General features: G+C 36.7%; 1 protein-coding gene and 1 long non-coding RNA gene across 5 annotated transcripts in view; both read left to right on the top strand.

Moving 5' to 3' along the window:
- Positions 1 to 1,272: 1,272 nt before the first annotated feature.
- LOC127170328 (uncharacterized) lies at positions 1,273 to 7,281 on the top strand. 4 transcript variants are annotated; one of them, XR_007828338.1, is made up of 8 exons: positions 1,275 to 2,076; positions 2,700 to 2,732; positions 2,830 to 2,901; positions 3,009 to 3,116; positions 3,199 to 3,341; positions 5,413 to 5,481; positions 5,749 to 5,830; positions 6,637 to 7,278. It is a non-coding gene; the product is annotated as an uncharacterized LOC127170328 (long non-coding RNA). The 4 variants fall into 4 exon arrangements; XR_007828335.1 differs by having other exon boundaries at positions 1,277 to 2,076; positions 2,827 to 2,901; positions 6,637 to 7,276; XR_007828337.1 differs by having other exon boundaries at positions 1,273 to 2,076; positions 2,830 to 3,116; positions 6,637 to 7,281.
- Positions 7,282 to 7,961: 680 nt separating this feature from the next.
- The window catches only part of cfap74 (cilia and flagella associated protein 74), an 81,725-nt gene continuing 62,761 nt past the window's right edge, over positions 7,962 to 26,925 (top strand). Inside the window, exons 1-16 of the mRNA XM_051117509.1 lie at positions 7,962 to 8,015; positions 8,263 to 8,389; positions 8,672 to 8,760; positions 8,875 to 8,950; positions 10,189 to 10,329; positions 11,150 to 11,248; positions 11,362 to 11,466; positions 17,378 to 17,551; positions 17,836 to 17,946; positions 18,090 to 18,192; positions 20,670 to 20,827; positions 20,933 to 21,101; positions 22,086 to 22,286; positions 23,336 to 23,494; positions 24,069 to 24,187; positions 25,704 to 25,846. Of these exons, the coding sequence (XP_050973466.1) occupies positions 8,694 to 8,760; positions 8,875 to 8,950; positions 10,189 to 10,329; positions 11,150 to 11,248; positions 11,362 to 11,466; positions 17,378 to 17,551; positions 17,836 to 17,946; positions 18,090 to 18,192; positions 20,670 to 20,827; positions 20,933 to 21,101; positions 22,086 to 22,286; positions 23,336 to 23,494; positions 24,069 to 24,187; positions 25,704 to 25,846 (1,825 nt within the window). The 5' untranslated portion in view covers positions 7,962 to 8,015; positions 8,263 to 8,389; positions 8,672 to 8,693. The remainder of the gene's footprint in view (positions 8,016 to 8,262; positions 8,390 to 8,671; positions 8,761 to 8,874; positions 8,951 to 10,188; positions 10,330 to 11,149; positions 11,249 to 11,361; positions 11,467 to 17,377; positions 17,552 to 17,835; positions 17,947 to 18,089; positions 18,193 to 20,669; positions 20,828 to 20,932; positions 21,102 to 22,085; positions 22,287 to 23,335; positions 23,495 to 24,068; positions 24,188 to 25,703; positions 25,847 to 26,925) is intronic.

Here is a 26,925-nt window from a genome sequence, read left to right on the forward strand (position 1 = left end):
TCCGAATCCAAACAAAATTAGGACAAACCAATCCCCGCACCGCACTACATTTTGTTTCTTGTTTGAATTCAAGTAGTCAAAAATGAAAACCTCTCTGGCCTATATAAAATAATGAAAAGCATAATGTACACGACAACAACTGTAAAGACACATTTCAATCTACCTGCAAAAGAATGGGCATAAAATGCAACGCAGCTGGGAACAGTTTTGACTGTTGACTTGAAAGAACCGGTACAGTACCGTTCGAACGAACCGATTCATTTGAATGAATCAGATTTTCCAGCACTACGATACTAGCTGCAACTCCCTCCTCTCCGTTCACATCAGATTAAATCCTCCGCTTGTGGATTCAACCACTCTACGCACGATAAAACAGTGTTCTTATATAACATCAGACCTGCTTTACAGTCATCTTTAGCCCATGTCACTGAATACTTAAAAGCCGGTATATTTATTTTTCACATATTACAGCATAGTTTTAGGTTTATCTTTACTGCCACGGCGAATTTAAAGGGTCCTGGTTCGCGATGCTGTTGCACGCATTTATGAACAGGTGATGGTTTGTAGAAGGCATCAAACATATATTCCTATATATTCCTTTATAGGCTAGTTTACCAGTGCACTACTCTTGGACTACTGTTTGATGTGTTTTGTTTGTCTTCGTTTATTGCAATAATTGTTAATTACTGTGAACTTGGGCTGAAATGGTGTAATGGTGCATTCAGTGACAGTGATTGCATAAGCTATTGTTCCAGTAAATTACTTTTATGACTGACCTAACAGAATATGTCCCTGCACAATAAGATATCAGTGTGCTATGAATAATACGTATTTTGTTCTTCCAGTCTGATTAAGAACAGTCTGCTGTATACATTCAGCTGCATCAGCAAATCAGGCCGAGTATTCAAGATGTTGTTCTGAGAGTATAGTTGCAGAGAGAGGAAAGAAAGATTAGACATGGACTGAGATGGGTTTAGTGAATGAGACGTGGCCTACAATTATATATTTTCTCCACAGTACAGCCCAGCAAACACAGTACGTTGTGACGACGTCGTCAGTTCGTCGTCCTTTGGTCAGCGCGACATTACTTTATGGCGACGTTGTGAGGACGTCGTGGCAAAGTTCCATTTTTTAGAATATTGGCTAACGTTCCAGAAACGTCGTGGGCACGTCCTCAACAGACGTCGCTAGTTAGTCCCATCGGGAACGTTGTGGCGACGTGGTCCCTTGGTCTCTATAGTATAGCTCTACCAGTATTTTATTTACAATATATTTACAATTGATAAATATAAAATGCTTACAATTTAAAATGTTAGATATTTATTCGTCAAGACTGACATTCCATTTATACATGCTAGAGAGATATTCAAGGCTTTAGAATGTTGGCTGACGTTCCAGAAACGTCGTGGGCTCGTCCTCTACAGACGTCGCTATTTGGTCCCATGGGGAACGTTGTAGGGACGTGATCCCATGGTCTCTAGCCAGCATACACAGTATGTTGTGAGGACGTCGCCGGTTGGTCGTCATTTGGTCAGCGTGACATTACTTGACAACGTCGTGAGGACGTCGTGGTAACGTTCCATTTTTCAGAATTTTGGCTAAGGTCCCAGAAACGTCCTGTGCACGTTCTCAAAAGACGTCGCTAGTTAGTCGCATGGGAACGTTGTAGCGACGTGGTCAGCTGGTCTGCAGATAACTTTTCATATTATTGCACTACATGTATTTGGCCTATCTTTTTAAGGTGTATACCATTTGGATAGCCTATAATAAGGGAAATATACTGAATTAATCAAGCATTTTGCATGATGGCATGAATTGTTATAGAAATATAATAATTATGCCGTCATTTAAAATGTAGATATATATGTGTCATCAAATTAATGACAAAACAAAACCAAATAGTTTGTTGGCAAATAACAATAATTCATGCTTGTGAATGACAGAAGAAATTTATTGAGAAACGGCATCGGACAAGTGAACATTTAAACCAGCGCACTTCACTTTTTGAGTGCTGCGTAAGTGCGCGTGCCCGTCACTTTAACGGTCAACTTCCAGCAGACGGACACGAAGGAAAAGGTAAGCGCTATAAATCTATTTTTATTCATCGTTTTTGATGATATAACGTTAGATATCATGTAAGATGATTAGTGTTTTGTATTTTTGTAGGTTTTCTATATTAATTTCGTAAATAAACGCCATGTTTGGTTATGTCGCGGTCTGAGGTAACGTTAACTGCTAAAATCAAGAGATATTGTATTCCTTCTTTTTAGTTAAGTTTAAAATGTAACACAATAAACTATACAGTATTCACTGTCAAATTAAAACTTCAACCGTAATAGTTTGTTTGACTGCCTGCCACTCTCGCTTTATGTTGCTCATGCTAGCCATATTGTAAGTTTGAATATAAACTACTGTTTAAACGTTTAATTAGACGCTAGCGAAATTACCTTCAGTGTATGTGGGAACAATAATTTCCGCATTTTCCCCTCGAGCAACAGACCTGTAAATTGTCATTTGCTCACTATTGGTGTTAAAGGTGTTTTTTACATGCTTGCTTTTTATGCTAGTTAAGTTACCTTTCATTCACAAATAAGATCTGATACGTTCGTTTTAACAAATCTTTTAATAAACAAGTGGTTAATTTTCTTTTAATAAGTGGTTAATTTTCTTTTAATACACAAGTGGTTAATTTTCTTTAGGTCCTGACTGCCAATGAACCAGGCAATGATTCAGTGAGTTGCTTATTAGAAAAGATGCCCAATTTCTTACTACCTAGTAGACTCAATATTTTATTCATTGTTGTAAAACTAACATACTTTTTGTCAGCAGGTGGAGAGATAGTCTGGGCAGCGCCAAGCCAACAACTATTATGATTATGAGTAGGGATGATTATCAGAACAGGTACTGATTTGGCTCCTGACTTGTTCAGTACTGAAAAACTGACATAAGCTACAGGACCAACAGTGCTGCTATTGGTGTTTTTGTATTGTTGATTCTTTCCTCTTTAGAAATAACTGCATATCATCCAAACCATCTCCAAATGAATGGCTGCAAGGATCCAGGATCATGAGATAATCCGTCATGAAAACTGTTTCATAGGAATCAGCGAATCCTGGGTGAAGAACTAAACCTCATTGTTTTAGTGTCACTAACTATAGATTTAAATTGATTTTAGTGGCTTATATGTTTATATTTCAGGCCTGCCTGATCATTCTGTTGCCCTAGATGTGAAGACACACTGGAACTGCATTTCTCATGGTTGAAAGAGTTGCGCATCGATATCCAGACATACAAGAAGCCTTCCTGGACCCACACGACAAAATGCTCAGGAGGAGAGGCAGGTAATCCACAGGGTTGGATTTTACAATTTACTCATAACTAGATAGATACCACTTAAAGGAGAAGTCTACTTCCAGATCAAAAATTAGGGGTGCACCGATACCGGTATGAGGTACTGTATGAGCTTGACGAGTTAATATTGTTTTCTCACAGACATTACTCAGAAGTTTGTAGTTCTGTCAGATATGTCAAAAATAAGTAAGTAAAACAATGCACAAGTTATCTAAAGATAGGGAGAGAGAGGGGGCGGGGGAGCGCAATTCTGTTGCGTGATCTTTATTGATGTTCGCTCACTTAGCACACACATAATTTGGATTAAAACTAATTTGGAAATATAAAATTTATAGGGGCATTCACTATAAAGCATACACAACTTTATTGGCGAAAATATCACTGTTAGGAGATTTATAACAAATAGTTCCCTGCATTATTACAACAAAACGTGTGATTACAGTAGCTGCTGCAATGGAGCAGCTCTACTGCTAATAAATTAAAGATGATGTACCATAGAGCAAAAAATGAACAGTGAAAGTAATGAAAACTTAGGTGTAAGTGTTAAGCAAAAACTAAGTGTAGATATAACTGAAAGATATAGTCAAATCAAAAATTATTCAGACACTAGTATAATTTTTATTTATTTTTTAATTAATGGGCAGGACACTATAGTTCATTTATGTAAATCAGCAAAATAAAGTAAAAGTGTGACATTATACCCCAAAAAAATTTCATACAGTAAAATTGATTACTTGGGATCAAAAATGATAAGTTCCATTTTGCAGAGAAATATTGTCTGATAATGTGAGAAAAGATGTCTGAATAAATTTTGGTTTGATTGTATCTATTTGATAAATGAAGTTAAACAACTAACATTTTTACATATTCTTTTAGTTTCTGTACCCAATATTTTATAAATTTACCGGTAAATTAAAAAACATTGATATCGGTACTCAGAATCGGCAAGTACCAAAAATAAAACCATCAATATCGGTCGTACTGAAAAAAAGTGGTATCGGTGCATCCCTAGTACTCACCCCCGTGTCATCCAAGATGTTCATGTCTTTCTTACTTCAGTCATAAAGAAATTATGTTTTTTGAGGATTCAATTCAGTATTTTTCTTTATATAGTAGACTTCTATGGTGCCCCGAGTTTGTTAACGATCCCAAATGTGGTTGTAAACAACCTCGGCGAGGAAGACGGGTCTTATCTAGTGAAACGATCAGTTATTTTCATAAAAATAATACAATTTATGTACTTTTTAATGTCAAATGCTCGTCTTGTCTTGCTCTGCTTAAACTCTTTTTTCGGTACATGACAGTTAGGGTGTGTCGAAAAACTCCCATCTCATGTTCTCCCTCAACTTCAAAATCATCCTATATCGCTGTTTTACCTTTTTTGTCATGGGTATTTGATCTTCTTTGCTTGTTCACTTTGCAAAGACTGGGTCATAATTTCAAAAACATAATTTCTTATGACACTCCTTACAAATATGTATACAAACACATATACCTCAGGATGACTATTCTCCTTTAAGTATAGTACATGCACTTAAACTTTATTTATTTATTTTTGTTTCTTTATATTGCACTTATATTGTATTGCACCTCCCGAGCTCCTGGCCATTTTTAAATGTGTAAAAAATGTAGTTGGCCTGAATTTGACCATTGTGAAGACTCCCCTAGGGCTGCACGATAAAATCGCATGCGATTGTCAGACGCATTAGTCAATAAAGCTGGTTCTTTGATTAGTAGTAGATCACCATCACATGCATTCAGCTGGAGCAGCAATTAATACACAGAGTCGTAAATGACTGACAAGCTACGCAGAATCACGCTCATAATCAAATGCAATTCATCTGCGATTATGAGCACAATTTTGCGTAGCTTGTGAGTGATTTACGACTCCATGTAAAAACTGCCGTTCCAGCTGAATGCAGGTGATGGAAATTTACTACTAATCAAAGAAACTGGCTTTACTGACTATACGTGCGTGATAATTTCATGCAATTTATCGTGTAGCCCTACTCTCCCCATGCCTAAATCATACACAAAATCATTTTGCTGTGTTTCCCGCAGGATTTTTTTGAGACTATGGAGGATAGCTGGACCTTGGTCTGCCTGGGGGATCTGGGGCCATGGTCTTGTGTAAGAAATAATGTACTGTACAGTTTAAGTTAAATTTGTCTATCTGGTGCAATTTGAGAGTTCAGTATTAAGAGCTCCAACCCATGCACAGTGTGTAAATTTAACAAAAAAAAAATCTATGCCAGGGTTCCTCAAATCTTACCCAGGAGGGCCAAAAAGAAGCTGAAGAACTACTTAAGATTTCAAAAGGCACCTTGACAGTTTGTGGCCACCATCAAAAAAAGTCTGGGGTGACTTATCCAAATTCTCTGTTATTTTTTTGTGTAGATTCAAAGGAAAGGTGAAAAATGAGGAAGTCTGGGAATGACTGAAGAAGGCAGCTGTGAGGGAAGGCAGTAATCATCAGAACGTAAGTTCTTTGAGAATGTGTGCATTGTTTATTACAAGATGTGTTTTCATTTAAACTTAGAAATGTATACTGTTGGACAAACTTTGAAATTAATCTTAAAATGTAAATCATTTCTGTGATCAAAGCTGAATTTTCAGCATCATTACTCCAGTTGTAAGTGTTCAAAAACATTGTAATTTGCTGATTTGCTGCTCAAGAAACATTTCTGATTATTATCGGTGTTGTTGAAAACAGTTGTGCTGCCTACATTTTTTTTTTTTTTTTTTTTTACACTACAGTTCAAAAGGTTGGAGTCACTAAGATTTTCTTTTCATTGGGAAGACTTTAATAGCAAGGATGCATTTAATTGATCAAAAGTGATAGTAAAGACATTTATAATGTTACAAAAGATTTAAAAAAAAAGCTTTTTTTTTTATTTTTGTATTCATAAAATAATTCTGAAAAACCACAATTTACACAGAAAAATTAAGTAGCACAACTGTTTTCAACATTGATAATCAGAAATCTTTCTTGAGCATCAATTCATCTTATGAGAATGATCATGTGACACTGAAGACTGGAGTTAAGGCTACTGAAAAATTCAGCTTTGCCTCACAGGAATGAAATACATTTTAAAGTGTATTTGAAAAACACTAGAAAACATTGTTAAAAATAATATTTCACAATATTACAGTTTTGTACTGTAAGTTTGATTAAATGGACTTGAATAGACTTCTATCGAAAAACATTGAAACACAAAGACTGCAGATTTTTGACTGATTGTGTACATACATGAGCAACATTAACAGGGTGATCCTCCCTTTCAGGTGCCAGAGAATGATATTGGCAGTACAGGCTCAGGATGGCGAAGAGGAGGAAGAACATATTTGACATCAGAGTACTCGGGTACTATGGTCCTTTGGTAATGACAATATTGTTTAGGTTTTGGTTTTGATAGTGAAGCAGTATTGAAACACATCACCATCAGATATTTGTAGCAGGTGTTTCATACACAGGACACTCAGGAAACAAATTAACTTAAAGTAATAAAGAAGTCACTACTGAATTGTTTCCTTTCTTTTTATCAGTGTCTTTTTTTTATACCAGATTATAGGGAGTTGTCAATGAGTATTGATTAATTATTGATCATTTTTACCAATAAAATCGTTAACTATACCCATCAGTAATGAGAAACTTTTCAGTAACATTAAAACAATTCAGTAAAATTTACAAGATTTATGTATTGATGTGTTGAATTATCTGTGCTCATGACTTGGTAACACTTTGCATGGTTAAAGAATAGGTGTAATATTCAAAATGTATTGGCTTACTGTTTGTAGAAATAACACTAAATAAATGCTGATTAATAAATGAATGCACTGTTTTTGCTCATTTAATGTTTAGAATGTAATGTTTTTGTAATGGTTTGCATGTATGTATTGAATATATTCACTAAAATCTCCTATAACGATTAAAAAACATTAGAATTAAGTGTTTTATTTTTTTTATAGCAGAAAATGTTTATGAGTTTGTCATTTATATACCTATTTAAAGGTGGTACGAGCACATCCTCTGGACCAGACTAAAGGTGAGAAGTAAAAATTTTAAATATAAGGAACGTGGTAGTTTGGTTGTCAGGACGTACTGGTTCGGTCGTTAGGACGTATTTGTCACGTCCCACCAACATAACATTGTAACGTCGCCACGACGAATATGGGAATCACAAAGTTACGTTGCTGGTACGTTATTTGGGACGTCGCTGCGACCAATCTGGTCCTTGAGACGTAATCGCCACGTTCCAGCGACGTCCGAAATAACGTCGCCACGACGAATATGGGAATCACAAAGTTACGTCGCTGGTACGTTATTTGAGACGTCCCTGCGACCAATCTGGTCCTTTATAGTCACGTCCTCACAAAGTTTGGTCGCTGAGACGTCCACCACGTTCCAGCGACGTTGTCACGACGAATATGGGAATCACAAAGTTACGTGCTGGAACGTTATTTGGTACTGGGAATATGGTCCGGTCCAGTAACGTTGTCACGACGTAACTGTGTTAGCTGGGAGTACAGGAATGCTGGGATTTATGATTACCAGGTCTTCATAACAAGATTTAAGAATTAGACTGCGTGGATGGATGAATATCGTGTTCACGATCTGGCTTAAATATCCCAAACAAGAAGGCTTAGTGGAATAAAAATGTAAGGTAAGCGGTAACATACAACAGCGCAGACTGCTTTTCATCACAGATGTATTTCTAGTACTTGGAGAACAAATGATTTGTCTTTAAACACAATTTATTTATCAAAAAAGATCAGGCATCGGATTGATTCAAAACCGTAACTCTTGAATATGTGCATCTTTTAGTGTTTAGGAATCAGTTTCCTTGACTCATAAAAAGATATTTATTTGAGAACCAGACAACACAACACAAGCTGTATGTTTACTTGCAGCCACTACATTTCCCAAGATGCAGTGCGTTTGTGTTGCCATGGAAGCACAACAACAAAAGGATTTTTCTCCTGCTGTCAGTTTGACACGCTACAACTCCAGACGCCTAAAAGTTGACAGGAAAAACTAGTAAGAAAATTCTGTCATAGGGAAACATTTTTAGATTATGGATATCATGCGCGTATACGTTCCCTTTTGACCATAATTTATTAAAAGACAGAACTAACTAGGCAGACAAATAATCAAGTGTCGTTAACGGTAGGCTGCTTATAAACACGACTTCACGTTAAAGTTGTAGTATCAAATATGACGGCTGATCCTGTTGATGTAGAATAATTATTTATTAATATTATTTATCTGTATCTACCGATTGATCATTATCGAGTATTGATTAGTCTGGTACTCCTGCAGTCGTTGACTTGAAGACGTGGTTATGGCGAATAGTGCAGATTTCTCAACATCATCTGTATCTGAACACGAGCTACAGAAGCACACAGACGGTAAGGCTATTTTTCAAGACTATTTAGTTGTTGTTAGTAGTGTTATCATAACTCAATTATGCAATATTAAATGTATTTTTCAAATTTTTAATTATGTTGTTATGTTTAATGTAGAGATTGGCACTTGGGATGACATCTTCAGGTTTGAGGATGACTTCCCTGATTTGTCCACATTTGACAGCTCTGAGTGGTGAGTTTTTTTTTTTTTTTTACTATTTAGCTACCTGGAACTACCAGTGAGACTACCATTTTTCATGAAAGAGGAGACATAAATAAATGAATGGATAAATTAATTAAAAAGGGCTTCAATTTATTGCGTTGCAGTCATCAACTAATTTTGATTTGTTTTTAAACCATCAACTTATTTGATTTCAGCTGGGTTAATAATAATAGTAATAATATAAATATTGATAATATTGAACGAAGGAAAAGCAATAATATAGTTTTGTCACTTTGCGTCACTCACTGTGTAGATACAGTTATGTTTCTTTTCTGCAGCATCTTGAAGTAAGCTGGTGTTACGGAGTACAACAGTAAAGTCATCTGTTCATGACACCCAGGTTGCGTCAAATACCATTGTCATGTATAACACGGGACCCAAAATGAATTAGTGTTTCTTTAATCTGTTATTTTTTAAGTAAACAGTTTGACATCCCTAAACTAAATATGAAATGTACAAGCATAAATTACATTTTTTTATGTCATGTCATTGTAATGGAAAATTACTAATAAATAATGTACTCCATAAATATTGCACATACTGTACACTGCGGTTCAAAAGTTTAGTGTCCATAAGACCTTATTTATTTATTTATTTATTACACTTACAGAATTATTACACGCACATTTAGCAGGTCCTGTTATCCAAAGCAACTTACAAATGAGGATAATAGAAGCAATCAAACCAACAAGAGCAATAATATTTTTCATGCTTACCAAGGCTACATGTATTTCATCCAAAAAACAGTATAAAAGTAATATTGTGAAATATTATTACCATATATAATAACTGTTATCTATTTTACCATCTTTTAAAATGTAATTTATTCCTGCAATGGCAAAGCTGAACTTTCAGTAGCCTTTTTGCAGCCTTCATTGTTACATGATCCTTCAGAAGATGAACCTGCCCAAGTAACTTTTATACTGTATATTATCATACTTTTATACTGTATGTTATTATACTTTCTATTATCAGTTGTAAAGAGTTGTGCTGCTTCAAGTTTTTGTGAAAATCATTAAGATTTTTTAAATGAATGAATGAATGAATGAATAAATAAATAACATGTACAATATTATTGATAAAAAAAAATAAAATAATAATAATAATAATAACTAGTTAACTGCTTACTAAAAAACTTACAGACTCCAAACTTCCAAATTTTTGAACAGTAATGTAAATCTGTATTACTGGCTCTTGTCTACCTTAAGGGAAGCGAGTGATTGTGAAGATGGATCTGACACAGGGGAAAAGCAAAACACTGACAAGATACGCATGTTCAAGCTACAGAGGATTCTGGATCAACTGGACGTCTTTTACCAGCAGAAGAAACTGGATGTGCTACAAGCCAGGTCTGTATTCACATGTGATATTATAATGTGGCCCTTCCAGTAACATACCCAGGGTGTGAATTAAGGGGTTGGGGGGTGGTGTGCTTTGACCCCCCACCCCAAAGGTCACTGTGTAATTTGGACATTGAACATTTCCAAGGAGATAAGTGTGCGGGCTCAGGGTTAAATGTTTTTTAGACTCTGGCTCCAATACTGTGTTTTCAACTGTACTTCATGGTGTGAGCACATGCCATACAAAGCTGTTACATAGGTGGACTGAGCAGTTCAGAGGTGCTATTCAATATACAGTATTAAAATATTATCCCTGAAAAAACAAAACAATAACAAAACAAACAAACCAAAAATGCTGATTAAGATTTTTCTGCAGTGTGTGGATTCTTTAAATCCAGTTTCATGAGAAGTCTTGAGACAAATAAGTTTGTATGAGTAGGGTTGTACAAAAACAAACCAAATCTCAAATTAACCAGTCTAATTTAAGTCTAAGTCTAAAACCTAAACCTAATCATGAATGCAATAAGAAATAAAAAACTATACTTACTTTTATATGTACATGTTTGTACAATCACATTGTATAACGTCATATGATTTTGCGCTCATTAAAGTGTTAATATGCTTGAATGGTAATGTCCTTAGAAGGGTTCTTCATAGCATAATCATCATTAATCATAATCTATATTAATCACAAGTGTAGTCATTTCTTGTTTCTAAGTATGAAAGTTTTAATGAATGGTAAAATGGAAATAGTATTTGTTTTTAGCCTCTAAATAACACAAAAATGTATCTGGAAAACTGAGTTTGTACAAAATGTATTCTTTTCCAGGGAGGAACTAAAAGCATTTCAACTTCATATGACTAACCTGGAGGAATTGAGAGACAAGATTGAGGTGGATATAGAAAGAGAGAAACAAGCTGAGAACAGGTAGGTAAAAAAATAGTGGAAAAAAAAGTGAAACCCAAAGGAATTTTTAAAAACAAAGGTCATTAAAGCAAAGAAGTTGCTGAATGTCTCTAATTCTACAATTTTCTATACAGTGTAGCGCTGTTTCGGCTGCGTGCTCAGCACAAGCGTATGTGCGCCGAGCTGCAGATGGAGGAAGATCTGGGTGCTCATTTAGCCATGGTCTTGAAAGAGCATGAGTAAGTTTTTTAGATCTTTATGACTAGCATGTTTGTCTTGATATTTTAGTTATTTATTTTTCTCTAATTGTCTGATTCTGAGGCAGAAACTTCTGGAAATGTATGCAGTGGTTGTTTAGGTTTCAGCAAACAATGGAAGAAATTTTACTTTTCATTTTGTGATTTCTAATTTGATCAAAAAATTTACATCAAAGCTTAACAGCCAGTCTAATCACCAAACAGGCGAAGTTTGGTGTTTGAGAAAATATACCAAACAGAAAGAGAAAGCACAATTTATGTTATTATAGCTCTCCATATGAAGTATATTGACTTTATTCAAGCCACAGAAAGACAAGCTTTTTGCTGAAAGATGCATAATAGAAAATCTTCCAGGCTAGGGTGAAGTGAATTATGTATTATATATACAGTATCTCACAAAAGTGAGTACACCCCTCACATTTCAGCAGTCATTTTAGTGTATCTTCTCAAGGGACAATACTATAGAAATGAAACTTGAATATATTTTAGAGTAGTCAATGTGCAGCTTGTATAGCAGTGTATATTTACTGTCCTCTAAAATAACTCAACATACAGCCATTATTGTCAAAACAGCTGGCAACAAAAGTGAGTACACCCTAAGTGAACTTGTCTAAACTGTGTCCAAAGTGTCAATATTTTGTGTCGCACCATTGTTATCTAGTGCTGCCTTAATCATTCTGGGCATGTAATTCACCATAGCTGCACAGGTTGTTACTGGGATCATCATCAAATCCTCTGTAATGACATCATGGAGCTGCTGGATGTTACACACATGGTGCTTCTCCACCTTCCCCTTGAGGATGCCCCATAGGTGCTCAATAGGGTTCAGGTGAGATCACCTTCACCTGCACCTTCCTCAGCAAGGCAATTGTCATTTTGATGCTGTGTTTGGGGTCATTATCATATTGGAAAACTGCTGTTCGGCCCAGTTTCTGAAGGGAAGGTGTCATGTTCTGCTTCAGAAATGTACAGTACATAAAGGAATCCATGTTTCCCTCAATGAACCACAGCTCCCCAGTACCAGCAGCACTCATGCAGCCCCAGACAATGATGCTACCACCACCATGCTTGACTGTAGGAGAGACACAGTTTTCTTGGTACTCCTCACCAGGGCATCACCACACGTGCTGGACACCATCTGAGCCAAACAAGTTTATCTTAGTCTCATCAGACCATAGGACATGGTTCCAGTAATTCATGCTCTTGGACAGGTTGTCTTCAGCAAACTGTTTGCAGGGCTTTCTTGTAAGCCAGCTTCAGTGTGCAGCGTATGGTCTGAGCACTGACAAGCGGACCTTCTACTTCTGCAACCTCTAAAGCAATGCTGGCAGCACTCATCCATCTGTTTTTTGAAGCCATGTTCTGCACCTGATGCACAGAACAAGCACTCGACTTTGTCGATCGAACATTTAGTGGTCAGTATGAGAGAATTGTACTCAAAGCACCAAATTTGAACTGCTCTAATACAAGATACACAGCTTTGTATGGTCCTGTCAAGCAGACAAAAACATGAACATGATGAATAGGACATGTGGCTTTGCATGGTAAAATGACATAGTGCTGTTATCACTTGTACTCACTTTTGTTGCCAGCTATTTTGACAATAATGGCTGTAGAGTTATTTTCAGGGGACAGTAAATATACACTGCTATACAAGCTGCACGTTGACTACTCTAAAATATATACAAGTTTCATTTCTATAGTATTGTTCCTTAAGAAGATATACTAAAAACGTTGTGAGGGGTGTACTCACTTTTGTGAGATACTGTATTAACAACAATTTGGGACAAATGCTGCACTGCTCATCTAGTGTGCAACCCCCTTTACAGTGGCAAATGTGACATGAAGCATCTAGTGGACCCGATAGCCAGTTGTTCAGACATGTAGCGCAGTTGTGCTTCAAGTGACCTAGGCTTGAGTCCAGGCTCATTTTCATTTCCTGATAACATTTCCCTGTACTGTCCTGTCTCAGTTTGCCTGTTTTTGGCAAAAATGCCAAAAAAAGGGGAAAAAGTACCTGGTGAGATGATTACACTATTGCTCAGACATGTCCTGAGATGGACAGTACAAAATGACTGGATTCACACTCTCTTCTACTGCTGTATCAATAGCTGATGCAGTGGGAACATTATACTACCACAGGGCCATACCACAAAGTGACTGTATGTTCATCATCCCGTGAACATATCAACAGAATGATAGAGGACTGTGAACACCTGTTTAAACAGATAAAACATTCATACCAGGTTAAGAGATGTTAAGTCCAACAACAAGAAGTCAGAATTCTGTCTAAAGCTGTTCAAATGGAGGCCCTGCTAAACTTTGTAGTTCTATAGTTAAGCTCCCACTTAACAAACAAGTGGGATCAAAAACAAGGAACAACACAGTCCCCAGCTAAGTTAAAAATTGGAGAGCATACCCTTTTCCAAGGTTCAGAGACCCTAAAAAAACATGAGCGCCCAGCATGCACCATGGTGGCCACACCCTGTGTAACCATGAGAACTACGGGTGTCAGAACTAGGGGTGAGCGATCTTCCTAAAAAATCATATCACAGTCTTATAACACACAGTCACAATTCACAATCTGAATTGCAATCTTACCAATTTTAAGATGTACTGCTGAGAATATCAAGACTGCAAGAAGACTTATCTGTTTGCATTTCAAACACATCATTGCATTAAACCAGCGTTTCTCAACTCCAGTCCTCGCCCCCCCACAGCTATGCTTATTTTGTATGTATCTCTTATCACGTACAGAATTGTTCTATTCGACGATGAAGTGCCCTGCAAAGTGGGCATTACCGGATATGCCGCCATGATTCCAGTTCAAAACGAGTGTATGTGTTCCATTCAAAGGGCATTAAAGAGTTTGAGAGTTTGAGAGTTTCGAGTTGAGAAACGCTGTATTAAACAGTTAACAAAATGGTCATTAAAATCTGAGTTAAACTTTACATAACTGCATAGTCTTCACTGTATGAATTAAATATACACTCATTCTTGCGGTCAAGATGTACATGTCTTTTTTTCTTCAGCCACACATTTTAGGATTTTTCTCCACATAGTGGACTGATGTGGTGCCCTGATTTTGAACTTTCAAAATGCAGTTTAAATGCAGCTTCAGACAACCCAAATGCGGGTCTTATCTAGTGTAACGATCAGTTATTTTCATTAAAAAATACAATTTAAATACTTTTTAATCTCAAACACTCGTCTTGTCTTTCTCTCCCTGAACTCTGTGTATTCAGACTCAAGACAGTTAGGGTATGTCGAAAAACTCCAATAGTATTTTCTCCCAACTTTAAAAATAATTTCAAAATCATCCTACATCACTGCATAGTCTTCTGCAAAAAAGGTAAAACAGTGATATAGGACGATTTTGAAGTTGAGGGACATACCCTAACTGTCATAAACCGGAACAAAAACAGTCCAGGCAGAGTAAAACAAGACGAGCATTTGACATTAAAAAGCATATAAATTGTATTATTTTTATGGGCTTGATAAGCCCCTCCTTCCTCGGCTGGGATCATTTGAAGCCGCATTTAAACTGCATTTTGGAAGTTCAAAACCGGGGCACCATATCAGTCCACTATATGGAGAAAAATGCTGAAATGTTTTCCTCAAAAAACATAATTTCTTTTTTGTTCTGGAAGTGGACTTCTCCTTTAATGACAAAGACAGCAGCAGGTATTTGCATTAGGAGGTATAGGCTTGAGGACCGAATGCATGGATGTAATATAGCAACACGTATCTGAATATGCTTCCTAACTGTATATATTCACATAAGACATAACTTATTGTGTTTATGAGACTACTTGCCAGGGAGGACATTTTGATGTGTGAATTTGACCATTTATGTGCACTTCTGAAGCCCAAAGTAAGCTTTGCTTGTCCGAGTTCAGCTCAGTCTCAGAGCACACACACAGAAAGTGCCTGGGGAACAGCACAAGTTCTCATTCACAGCTTTAAAGCACTTGTAATCACTCTTTTTAAAAGAAAGCATGCCCCACAGTAGACGCCATTTGACAGCAGTCATGTTACATGAGTTGACTGATTTGAATGTTAAGTTTAAGCTTTTAAGCAGTGTACTGCTTTATAAAAAAAGGAATGGTATATCTCAGGGGTGGTGAACTCCGGTCCTTGAGAGCCGCAGCCCTGCAGAGTTCAGCTCCAACCCTAATTAAAACTCAACTGCCTGTAGCTTTTTTAGTAACTCTTCAGACCTTGATTAGCTTGTTCAGGGGTGTTTGATTAGGGTTGAAGCAAAACTATGCAGGGCTGCGGCTCTCCAGGACCGATGTTTGCCACCCCTAGTATATCTTGACAAGGAGGAGAGAGCCAGATACACTTCAGTGGCTTGACACAGTTCTTCGATTTAGCCTTTCTCAAAACAGAAGAATGTATTGTTTGATCCAATATGACGGTCCCTGCTTACAAAATAGGGGGCACACCCTGTTGTATCCATGACGTTATGGTCATGTGAACTAAGGCACCGCTCCTGTGCTCAAGTGCATCATAGAAAAGAGCATGAGAAAAATTGTTAATCAAAAATGCACATTTGCAATTGTCATTGGAAAAATCGACACACAGTGTAACTGACAAAAATGTAAATACCCTCAACAAAAAGAGGTATACTTCAAGTTTGTTTCATTAAACATACTTAGTAAAGTTCAAGTATATTATTAAGTATACTTTATGTTGTAAAGTATACAAATGTCAGTATACTAGTAGTATACTTGTAAGTGTACTATTTCAACCATTCTTGAGACTAAATTGGCCCACTTTAGTATATAAAAGTATACATTTAAGTATACTTTAAGTATAACAGTATTAAACTTTGAGTACACAACTAATTTTTATCTATGTTTTAGTTTGTACTGCAGCTATACTAAAAGTGAACTTATAGGTAAACTGATAGTTTACTAATTAAATACTTGTAGCATTTTTAGTACACTTATAGTCTCAGTAAAATACTAGTTTAATCATTTTATACTGCCAGTATACTCGTAAGTTAAGTGAACTTTACAACATACTTTAAGTATACTACTATGTCCCTATTATGTATTAATTTGTATATATTTTGTTATATGAATATCTGAGCAAAAAAATATCAAAAGAAAGAAGAGGGTATCTGCTTGTAAACAAAAACATTTTATTCCAGCTTCATGCATTTTTTTAATAAACACTTGAATGTGGGTAAGTTTCATAAATAATAATAAAACAGAAATAAACAACATTTTGAACAAAAAGATAAACATCAACACCCCAAAGCTTGACAGTCATTATTACCTTGTCATGGGTCACATTTTATTCCATAACGTTACAGTTTTGGCGCTGTTTTATGACGATCGTGTTAAAAACGTGTGGAAGCATCTGCTAGTTCGGTTTCTTCTTCGCTTGTTTTAGAAATTCTGTACAGAAGATGTGTAATAGCGCCCCCTACCATATAACAATGAAAACATGTATTCCCAGATTTAGGCTTTTTAGTGATTTTTTTTCTAAGTATACTTAAATGTCATTATAAGTATATTTCTGAGAAGTACATAAAGCACATTTCTGAAAAGTACATGAAAAGAAGACTAAAAGTATACTTTGTTATTTTTAGTTTAAAAGAAGTATACTAATAGCACACTTGAATAAACTTATTTTCGTAAGGGTAGTCATATAGTGACTGATTGTGCAAGTCAAATGTCTGGTAGCTCAAAAGTTAAAACAAAGCTCTTTGAATAGGCAGTAAAGGGCCATGTTTTCCAACCACTCATAGAGCGTTTGGAATGTTTATCAAACTCCTGTTTTAACCTGCATGTTTTAATATATAAATTGTGGTTCCTTAATAGAAAGTTTTTAATGTATATTGCTGTTGGGAATGTGGAGTGTAATTGGCCTTTCTTTTCAGGCTGGAGCTGTGTCAGGCGGAGGTAGAGCTGGGTCGCTTCTCATCTCTGCGCCAAGAGCTTGAGTTGGAGGAGAAGAACGTCCAATCTCACGACAAGAAGAAGCAAAAGCTCAGACTCCAGCGAGAGAAGAAAGTTATTAATGAACATAGACATAAAGCACAACATGACAAAATGTAATAATTTAATATGAAATGTGTCACACAGTTACACAAAGCTTTCACATGCACAGCAGTTTTCTTAGAACATAGACAAATAACCAAACCTGAGCCATTTAACAGTGTAAATCATACGTTACTTTTTAGACTTGTTGTTGAATCTTTTACCTGATGGAAAGTAAAACTAAAAGTAAAAAGTGCAAAGATTTTGTCATTTTAGTTTTCAGAAGTCACAGAAGTTCTTGATGTTTGTTAAAATATTTCAGACAGCAATGTTGTTTGTGTGATCTTCTATGTGACAGTGAAAGTGACAAGGCTTTACAAGAAGAGGTGGATGTTGACAGGAAACAACAGGAACAGGCTTGTGCTAGCCATCGCAAAGCAGCTGTCTACCTCAAACAGACTTTACAGAGGTGATACATCCATTTGCACATTCTGTAAAAAAATTGTAACTTTTAGTTATAACTCTTTTATATCAGTTCCCGGTCTAATATCTTATATAGCTTATTTTAAAGAAGGTAATATAGAACTTATTCTTAGAGCTCTTGTGTTGTAGGATGAAACAGAAAGAGGCTGAGGCAGAAGAGAGGAGGAAGGAGCTAATGAAGAAGAGGCAGACAGCACTGATGGCACTTAAAGCCAGTTTTGCTGCCACTCAGGTACAATTAATCAGTTGTAAAAGTTGTGTGTTAAGAGGTGTTTGTGTGACGTGTCTGTTCAAGCAGAAACTCTAGACTTACACTATAATTACATTAGTAGTATGTGTGTAATACCTCAGTCATGGTGCTTCTTGGGGTCAAGTCGGACTCAGCCTAAACTAACCACCTTCAAGGAGATGCTTAGACCAATGTGATGCACAATGGACAGCAAGGGAAGAGGAGGCCCATGCAGACAGGACCTTGGCTGCTGAAATTAGCTTTTGGTATATGGAATGTGAGAAAGAAGCCAGAGCTGTGGCTCTGAATTTAGTTACATTATTCCACCTATAGATGGCGACAAGAGACTCTTCATGAGCGAGTCAGCAATAAAGACTTTTATATTGAAAGAGATTGAAACAGGGTTGTAAACAAGGAAGTTATTTTTACTTTCAACAACACCATGTAAAACGCAGCCAACAAATGCACTGAGCAGCACTGTCATTAGAAATCACCCTTAACAGTTGAAAGGATAGTACAACAAAAATATCGCTTTCCTCAGCGAACATTCAAACTAATGTTTTATTAGGGATGTGACAGCTAAAAAATAAATGCTGTATCAGATGCAGATATTCCCACTCGGTCGGTCCATCTCTTTCTCATTACTCTCTTCTACAGACAGTGAGCTTTTAATACAGTAATACAATAACCTCTCAATGAAGCAACTCAACGTTCCTTCGTTACTGACTCTAAAGTGATGTTTGGGCTTGGGCTCAGCTGTTAAACTGTCTAACTAAGATTTGAATCCATGGCAGAAGGAAGTAGTTCACACAAGGGAGGGTTTTTAAAGACACTCCGTTGTTGTTTCTTATGTACTAAATGCAATTGATACCATGATTGGCACGCTGTGATCCAAAATCACACAGAAAAAGTCAATGTAAAAAGGCCGATCGAATTTGAATTAGTTTCATTAAGCAATTCATTAAGTCAGTAGTGCGTATGGCCCCCATGTGCCTGTATGTACTCTGACACGTATAGTTATGTTCCTGATGAGATGGTGGATGATGTCCTGGGGGTTATTCTGCCAGACCGGTGTTAGGACATCAGTAGCTGCATCCTTCAAATTGCACAAATTGAAATTGGGAATTGAAAATACGCCCAATAGAAACATGTCAGTTTTGCAAAAACTAAAACTATATTTAGCAAAACTGCAATGAAAACAGTTATTTTGTATTTACAGGTCACCTGGCATACATAAAAAGTCACATGATCATTCTTTAATGTAGTATAACCTCCCAGAAACACCTCATATATGGCCGTTCTCAAGTATGAGGGGCATTTATCACCATTAATGCTTGGATTTCCCATGCGGCGCTTTACGACTCCGACACGAGCTGATCGTGGCTACCCTAGTCAATGCTTGCATTTATACCAGCCACACCACAGCACATTTCAGAAGCATCCCAGAAGCGTCTCTCCATGTTCCTTCTCAGAAGATACGTGCCTGCGTCTTCGATTTAAAAATAATGGCTAGCGCAGTGGCTGTGATATCCGTCAACCTACCAACGTCAGTTGCCATGACTTAAGGCGAGAAGAAAAAATTATGTTTTAGTCAAATAACATCAGTTAATGGAAATGCCGTCACTTCACAATAGTTTTAATAAAAATTGACAAAATATTGCAAAAGTTTTGCGCGAATCTGCAATGAAAACACAGCTAGTGATTTCCTGGATAGTAGCAGCTTTAGATGATTTGATAAATAATGTCAGAGATGTTCTTAATTGGATTCAGGTCTGGGGAAGGGTCTGACAATGGGTCCTGGGTACCGTTAACTTAACCCTTAAGGATATTCCTCCCCAGACCATATCTGACCCACTGCCATGCAGGCAGCCTAACATTCCCCACGGCATCTCCAGACTCTTTCATGTCTGTCACATGTGCTCAGTGAGAACCTGCTTTTATCCGTGAAGAGAGCATGGTGCCAGTTCTGTTTTGGTGTTCACTGGCAAATGCCTGAGCTGGCCCTGTCCAGCTGTCCTTGTGTAATGACCATCTTTTTGTGTCTCTTCCCTGCTCTTAAGACTGTGCTAGGATACACACCAAACCTCCTTGTGATGGCAGTTTTTGTAGAATGTGGTACAAAACAGGATTAGGCACTAAAAGTCGAACTGACAACCAAATTTATCTGCAGTGTGTTTGTTGCCTTTTTGGATGAACTATCCCTTTAGTAAGAAAGAATTTGATGCAAGAGTAAGATGTAAATATTACTGTAGTGAAAATGCTGGTGGAGCAACCTAATTGAGGTAAGTGTAAATATGTACAGATGAGAGACACAAGAATATTGATGGTGATAAATTGTATGTCTCACCCAGGGCAAATGTGTCAATGATATGTGCATTTGTAGCAGCTATGGGCGCATGACCCAAAGAACTTTGCTTTATTGGTGGACCAATGGATATGTCAGTATAAGCCATTGATTGATCCTTTCTCCGTGTGTTTAGGAAACTATGTGTGCTAAAATGCAACGACAGAAAGCTTTTAAACAGAAACAGAAAGAGCAAGAGCAACACATGAGAGAGTCACTGGAGGCCAAAGGACTGAACAGCACTGAACTCATTCACCGACTAAGACTGCAGGAGCGCTTCAACAGGAAAATTGTGTGAGTATTTCAAATAATGATGTGTTTCCTGAAAATCTTTTATATGTGTACATCTCTCTCTCTCTCTCTCTTTCCATATCTTTAATCTTTTTTTTTGCATTGAAGTGAATTTGAAGATACACAAAGAGTGGGGCAAATGGAGATTGTGGCTAAATTGCTCTTGGAACAGAAAAAGGAAAGGTCTAGAAAATCTCCTGTACTTAGCCATGAGAAAAAACATGATGAAAAACTCTTGCAGAACCTGTTGCCTCCATCTGCACATACAAGGAGAGAGGTAACGGTGATTGATTAGCGTGACACTCAACATAAATGTATGTCATTGGAATAATTAATTAAATGATTGTATGTTCTGCGTCTTATCATTACATTTTCATTTAAATTCACTTTATTTGTTTAGTCCTTTTCACAATACAGATAGTTTCAAAGCATGGTGAAAGCATTTCAAAGAATGTTTCAGGGATACAATGTCCTGTGGCCCTAATGAACAGTTAATCTAGCATTAAATGAAGAAATGTCAGAGAATCAATCAATCAGTGGTGAAATGTTGGAGAAAAACTTTGAAAGGAACCAAAGTCATTTGGGGCCCATCCTTCTCTGGCAACAAATAATGTCATGAAAGTTGATGAAGTACAGTATCTAGAAGTTTCTTTAATTAAACAAACAAACACAATATGACTTGACTAGATTTGACTTAAATAAGCAGAAGAGACTGACAGTATGTTATATGAAAGAAAGCGAAGCCAGAAACAAATGAAACATGCCAATGAAACAAACCAACAGGAACAGCGCAAACCAATCGGTATATGACATCACAATGGCTCCTCATGCTTTTTGAAGCGTTTTTGCGGTACTTTGATATCATACACCGTTTGTTCTGCTGAGCTCCACTTCAAGTCAAACACACAATTTCATATTAAGATGAAAGACATGACAACATGAACTTAAAACCAAACCAAATGAGATATGACAATGGCTAGTTATACTATATTATTTACAGGTTTGCTCTTTCCAGCTAAAGAACTTTATCAATGGTCAGCGGGGCAGTCACCGTGGTGAATCTGCTTATGAAGCCAGACTGGTCATCAAGTAGGTTGTTCTGGGAGAGAAAAGCAGCAAGCTGACTGAACTTTTTTTTTCAATAGCTTTTGACAGAAAAAACAGAAGAGAGACTGGTTTGTAGTTTTCAACTGTGGTGAGATCGAGTGTTGAACATACTGGTTTTCTGATCTCTTTTTTCTACTTCTTGTGTTTAATTCAGGAAAGGCATGTAATGTCAAGTTCCAGAGCATCTGATATTGGGTCCCACAGTGTTGGCGACAGTGACGTCAGTTCCTCTTTAGACTTTGCAGAGCTGAAATGGGGAGAACATGTAGAAATGGAGGATGAAGATGAGGGAGAGATGAACCTGGCCCAGCCTGAGTTCACTGGCCTTTGGGAACAAAAACACAAAGATTATACGGTAATGATTTAAATACATAAGAATGTGACAGTGATTTCATTAAGTTGAAAACTGAAGTACTTGTTGGAAACGCAGTGAGCTTTGAGCTGGGGACTATCTGTTACAACTCCTGGAGACCACTGTTGCCAGCTTAGCATTTTGTTGCTAGATTTAGCAACTTTTCAGACTACCCTAGCAACTTTTCCGTCAAAAGCACCTAGCGATGCATTTAGCTATTTTGGAAACTAATTCATTTGGAAACTTTTAGCAACTGTGACTCAAATGATAAAAAAAAAAACACACAATTTCCTCTAAATTACACAAAAATGGGAAATCAAAGGTGTCCAGCAGGACACATATCACGTTAATCAAGTTGCTATATGCAGCTGTTCAATAATAATTGTTAATTCATGATAACACCTTGTTATTAGTTTCTACCTGCTCCTGGTGATCAGTTAAAAATATATAGAAAAATGGATAAAAGCACTGTTCATTTCTAAGTTGTAGCCTGAGAACACAAAATATAATGTGTTATTTTAAATTCATGTAAAAATAAAATGTGTGAAACATCAATGCACAAAATTTCTTCAGAATTAACACAGCGCATTGTGCCCTATTTTACAGACTTTTCTTAAAAAGTGTAGAATACTAACTACCTGCTTAAGAATATAATTGTTCAGATAATGTATAGATAATAAGAAAATGCATAAAATGTAATTCTATGCTCTATTATTCTATGCAGTTTTGCATTGATTACATAATGATGTCATCACACAGTGACATCACAATGTCACTTAGCAACTTTTAGCAACAAATTGTCCTGCCTTTAGCAACTTTCCCTGAAAATAAGTTGGCAACACTGCTGGAGACTCACTAGCATTGAGATGCATTGAGATGTCACAAAATGCAGTATGGTAATGATGATTGGTAGGGTGACTATGCATAGTAATGTGTCATTTGAATTTTACTCTCCCCTCAATACTGCTTTAATTATTCTTTAATAAAATAAATATCAATTAAAATTACAAAATCTTTTTTTTTTTTTTTTTCGGTCATATCTATCTCCGTAGGCAACATCAGATGAAGACATTCAACTTGAAACTTCTTATACCACTATAAAGACGGACATGAACAAAAGTCTGGTTCCAAAAGTGGCAAAAAACACTGTAAAGAGCAGAGAATCAAAAGGACCACCATTCATCTGCAAACCAGAAATTGTTCTGTTTAAGGTACTGAATGCAGTGTTTTTCCATCATAATAGCTGTCTACAAAACTTTGCGACCTGTCTACGTAGACTTGATTTTTGGGAATTATAGGTCTGCTCTTAATGAACTGAATGAGTTGAATTGTAGTTGAATTGTAAGTTATGCTCTCTGATAAAATATTGCACATATTTTCATTGATAAGACAATATCGTATGCATTGCCATAAGGCCGGCAAAAATGTCCATGCAAAGATTCTGTGATGTATTAGTCAAATAAAGTCCTTTTTATGTACACAGTGGGTAACATAGGTCAGATGTCCAGATCGGATCCGTATCTGATTTATTTATTTTTTTTAATTATTTGGAAGTGGCTCAGAACGGTTGCTAAAAAAATAGGGTCTTGTGCAGTTTCTTCATTGTGTTCACACTTGTGCAACAATATCCTAACAATATCCTAATTATTTAGATGCAACCATCATCTTTGCAACAGGCATTTAAAACACAAAACTTTAATACTTTATATTACATATAATATATATCAGATTTGAAAGAAAAATAATTATGAATAATCCCATATTGCTTTTAAACTGTATTTGCAGGATTGCGATGTTGGGAAGATCTACAAGAAGAAAGTCACACTGACAAATGTCATATACATGACTAATTACTGTAAGCTGTTGGGAGTGTCACAGAATCTTAAAGATTATGTATCAGTGAGGTAGGATCCTCTGTTAGCACATCACATAAACACGTTATATTTAGGCATTTGGTCGGTCTCATTTTGATCTTTTAAAGCCAGAGCTGTTTGGCACATGATACTGACATACTTTACTGGCTCTCACTGGTTGTCTTGAAGGGAAAGAAAGTTCTATCATCAGTTACTGAACCTCATGTCATTCCAAACCTGTATGACTTTCTTGTGTAGAAAAACATCTCAGGTTATGACTGTAACTGTGGATCCCTGAGAAGGGCACAAAACGCTGTGTCAATGATGACATCTGCATCTGAAGCACATGCTGAATCACTCCAATCTCAACAATCCCGACTAAAAATGCTCACAGATACCATTTCTTTCCAACACGGAATGTCTTGAAATGTTTTGAATGTTGGGCAAATTCTTGGGTTGTGTGCAGAGTTGAACCCTCCCTCATTCAAGTTTTTGCAATTGGATCATCTGTTCCCTAAGAAGAGCTCTGCTGATCTCTAGAACCCATGATGTTTTTTTGTTTGTTTTTTTTACCTAAGATTTCAAACACTTCTTGTTGTTGAGCACCCCCGAGTGCTGGAGTCTGGAGATTCATTGCGAAGACTGTGGTTCAGGCTAAGTGTCCTTGAATAGTGATGTCCTCACTATGGCATGGGTTAATACTGTTAATTCTGAGCTAACTCCCTTTGCCAATCAGGCCTTCAGAATCATTATCCTGATATGAGATTTGTCATGTTCCTGGAATCATACCACTTAGTATGTACAAGTGGTAGCAGGTGCCTGGTCACGTGTCTTCAGACAAGGTAGTCATTGGCCAGTAGTATTGTCATGTTTTGACATGTGCTTGAGACACCAGTCATGCTGGAGGCATTCCCCATAGTGTCCATCTCAGACGCAGTATCTTGCTCCCCTCCTCAGTGAACCACAGTTACACTTGTAACCCAACATGAAAGACAATAGTGCTAACATCCAGCTTCACTCAGTACATTGTTTTGTTCCCATGCATCCGACTGTTTCAGTGTGATTGTATTGATACATTTCTAAAAATTAAAATGCAGTTTCTCCGCTGCACAAGCTACAATCTCAAATAACTCTGTAAACATTGCTGATCAATGTTATGTCTGACTGCTGGGAGGCAAGGCATCCAGCAAATGCCGTGTGAATGTTGGCTGCTTCCTGCAGTGTAGCTGATTTCAGCTTCTACTCTCATTTGGTTCCCACAATGTAGACATAACCACAGAGACACATCATGTGCTGTATTTATTTAAGGAAACCAGGAAACATGCTATTTACATTTTGTCTCCTAATAGGAGTTAGTTTGTGTCATTTTAAATCTATTGTCACCCCAAAAAATATTTTTAATTTGAATATTATTAACAGCTATATGCTAGCATCAAAATTTAATGTAAATGCAGGGTGATTCTCTCATGCTGTCAATTTGAGGTCATTACAAAAAATTAAAATGTCACTGTCAAGCTGTTTGCTTTTATTTTCTATTTTAATAAGTGTGTGATATTTTTTCTTACAGTTTTGAGCCACCCGGGCCCATGTCTGCAGGCATGACTTGTGAACTGGAGGTTATATTTAGACCTTTGGTAAGGTTTTTCCCCACTCTCTATTTGCATCACCTCTGGTGTTTGTCACAGGAAAAATATATCTTTGCTTCACTCTGTAGCCACTACTGGTCCAGAGAAAATAAGATGTAATTCTGTAACATGATATGTTTTTTATTATATCACTGCATATAGGTAAATCATAGATTACAGTGCAATATTACGTGAGCTCCACTGACTGTACTGTCATTGCCAGTTAAGTGTGATGCTTAACAGTGTTGGGGATAATGCATTACAAGTAATGCAAGTTACGTAATCAGATTTTTTTTAAGTAACAAGTAAAGTTGTCGGCGCCAGTAGCCTCGTGGTTAGTACATCGACATATAGCGCAGCTGTGCTCACGGTAACCAGAGTTTGATTTCCGTCTCGAGGTCCTTTGCAAATCCCGCTCCCCTTTCTCCTCCCAGCTCCGTCCTGTCATCTCTGTACTGTCCTATCACAATAAAAGGCATAAAAAGCTCCAAAAAAATAAGTAAAAAAAAAAAAAAAAAAAAAAAAGTAACTAGTAAAGTAAAGCATTACTTTTTGATTTTACATAAGTAACACAAGTTACTTTTCCCATTTATTGACTGACTCTCCTGTCCCCATGCTGAGAGAAATCAGGAGTAAGTGTAGATGCATTGTGTGTGCTGTGTAAACATGATGTTACTGTAGCTCTAGACTAAATGTGAACATGCATTGAATCATCTCACAGATTCAGTATTTCTCAAAATGAATAAAAGCAGTGAAATGCAATCACAGAATGTGACGCAAACCTGCAATAATTAAATGTTAAATAACACAAATATCATTTATGTATTTAATCCCATTTTATTAACCAGTGTTTTTGCCACTGAGTTCGATGTCCCAATTTTAATAAGCAAAAATGACTTTATATAAACTAATTTTTGTGCTTCATTTTTTATTGCTGAAGCGTGTTTAAACTTTCTTCTGCATTCTTTTGGTGTGAAAGGGCTTTTACGTTTGCCACAATATAACGTTTCATATTAAAAACAAACAAGCAAGCCCATCCCAGATTTCAAACTAAACTAAGTAGCGTAATTAGTTACGTTTTTGGAGAGTGATGCAATATTGTAATGCATTACTTTTAAAAGTAACTTTCCCCAACACTGATGCTTAATATTGAGCAGGTTAAAG

Source organism: Labeo rohita, chromosome 8 (genome assembly GCF_022985175.1).
Source record: "Labeo rohita strain BAU-BD-2019 chromosome 8, IGBB_LRoh.1.0, whole genome shotgun sequence".
Taxonomy (NCBI): domain Eukaryota; kingdom Metazoa; phylum Chordata; class Actinopteri; order Cypriniformes; family Cyprinidae; genus Labeo; species Labeo rohita.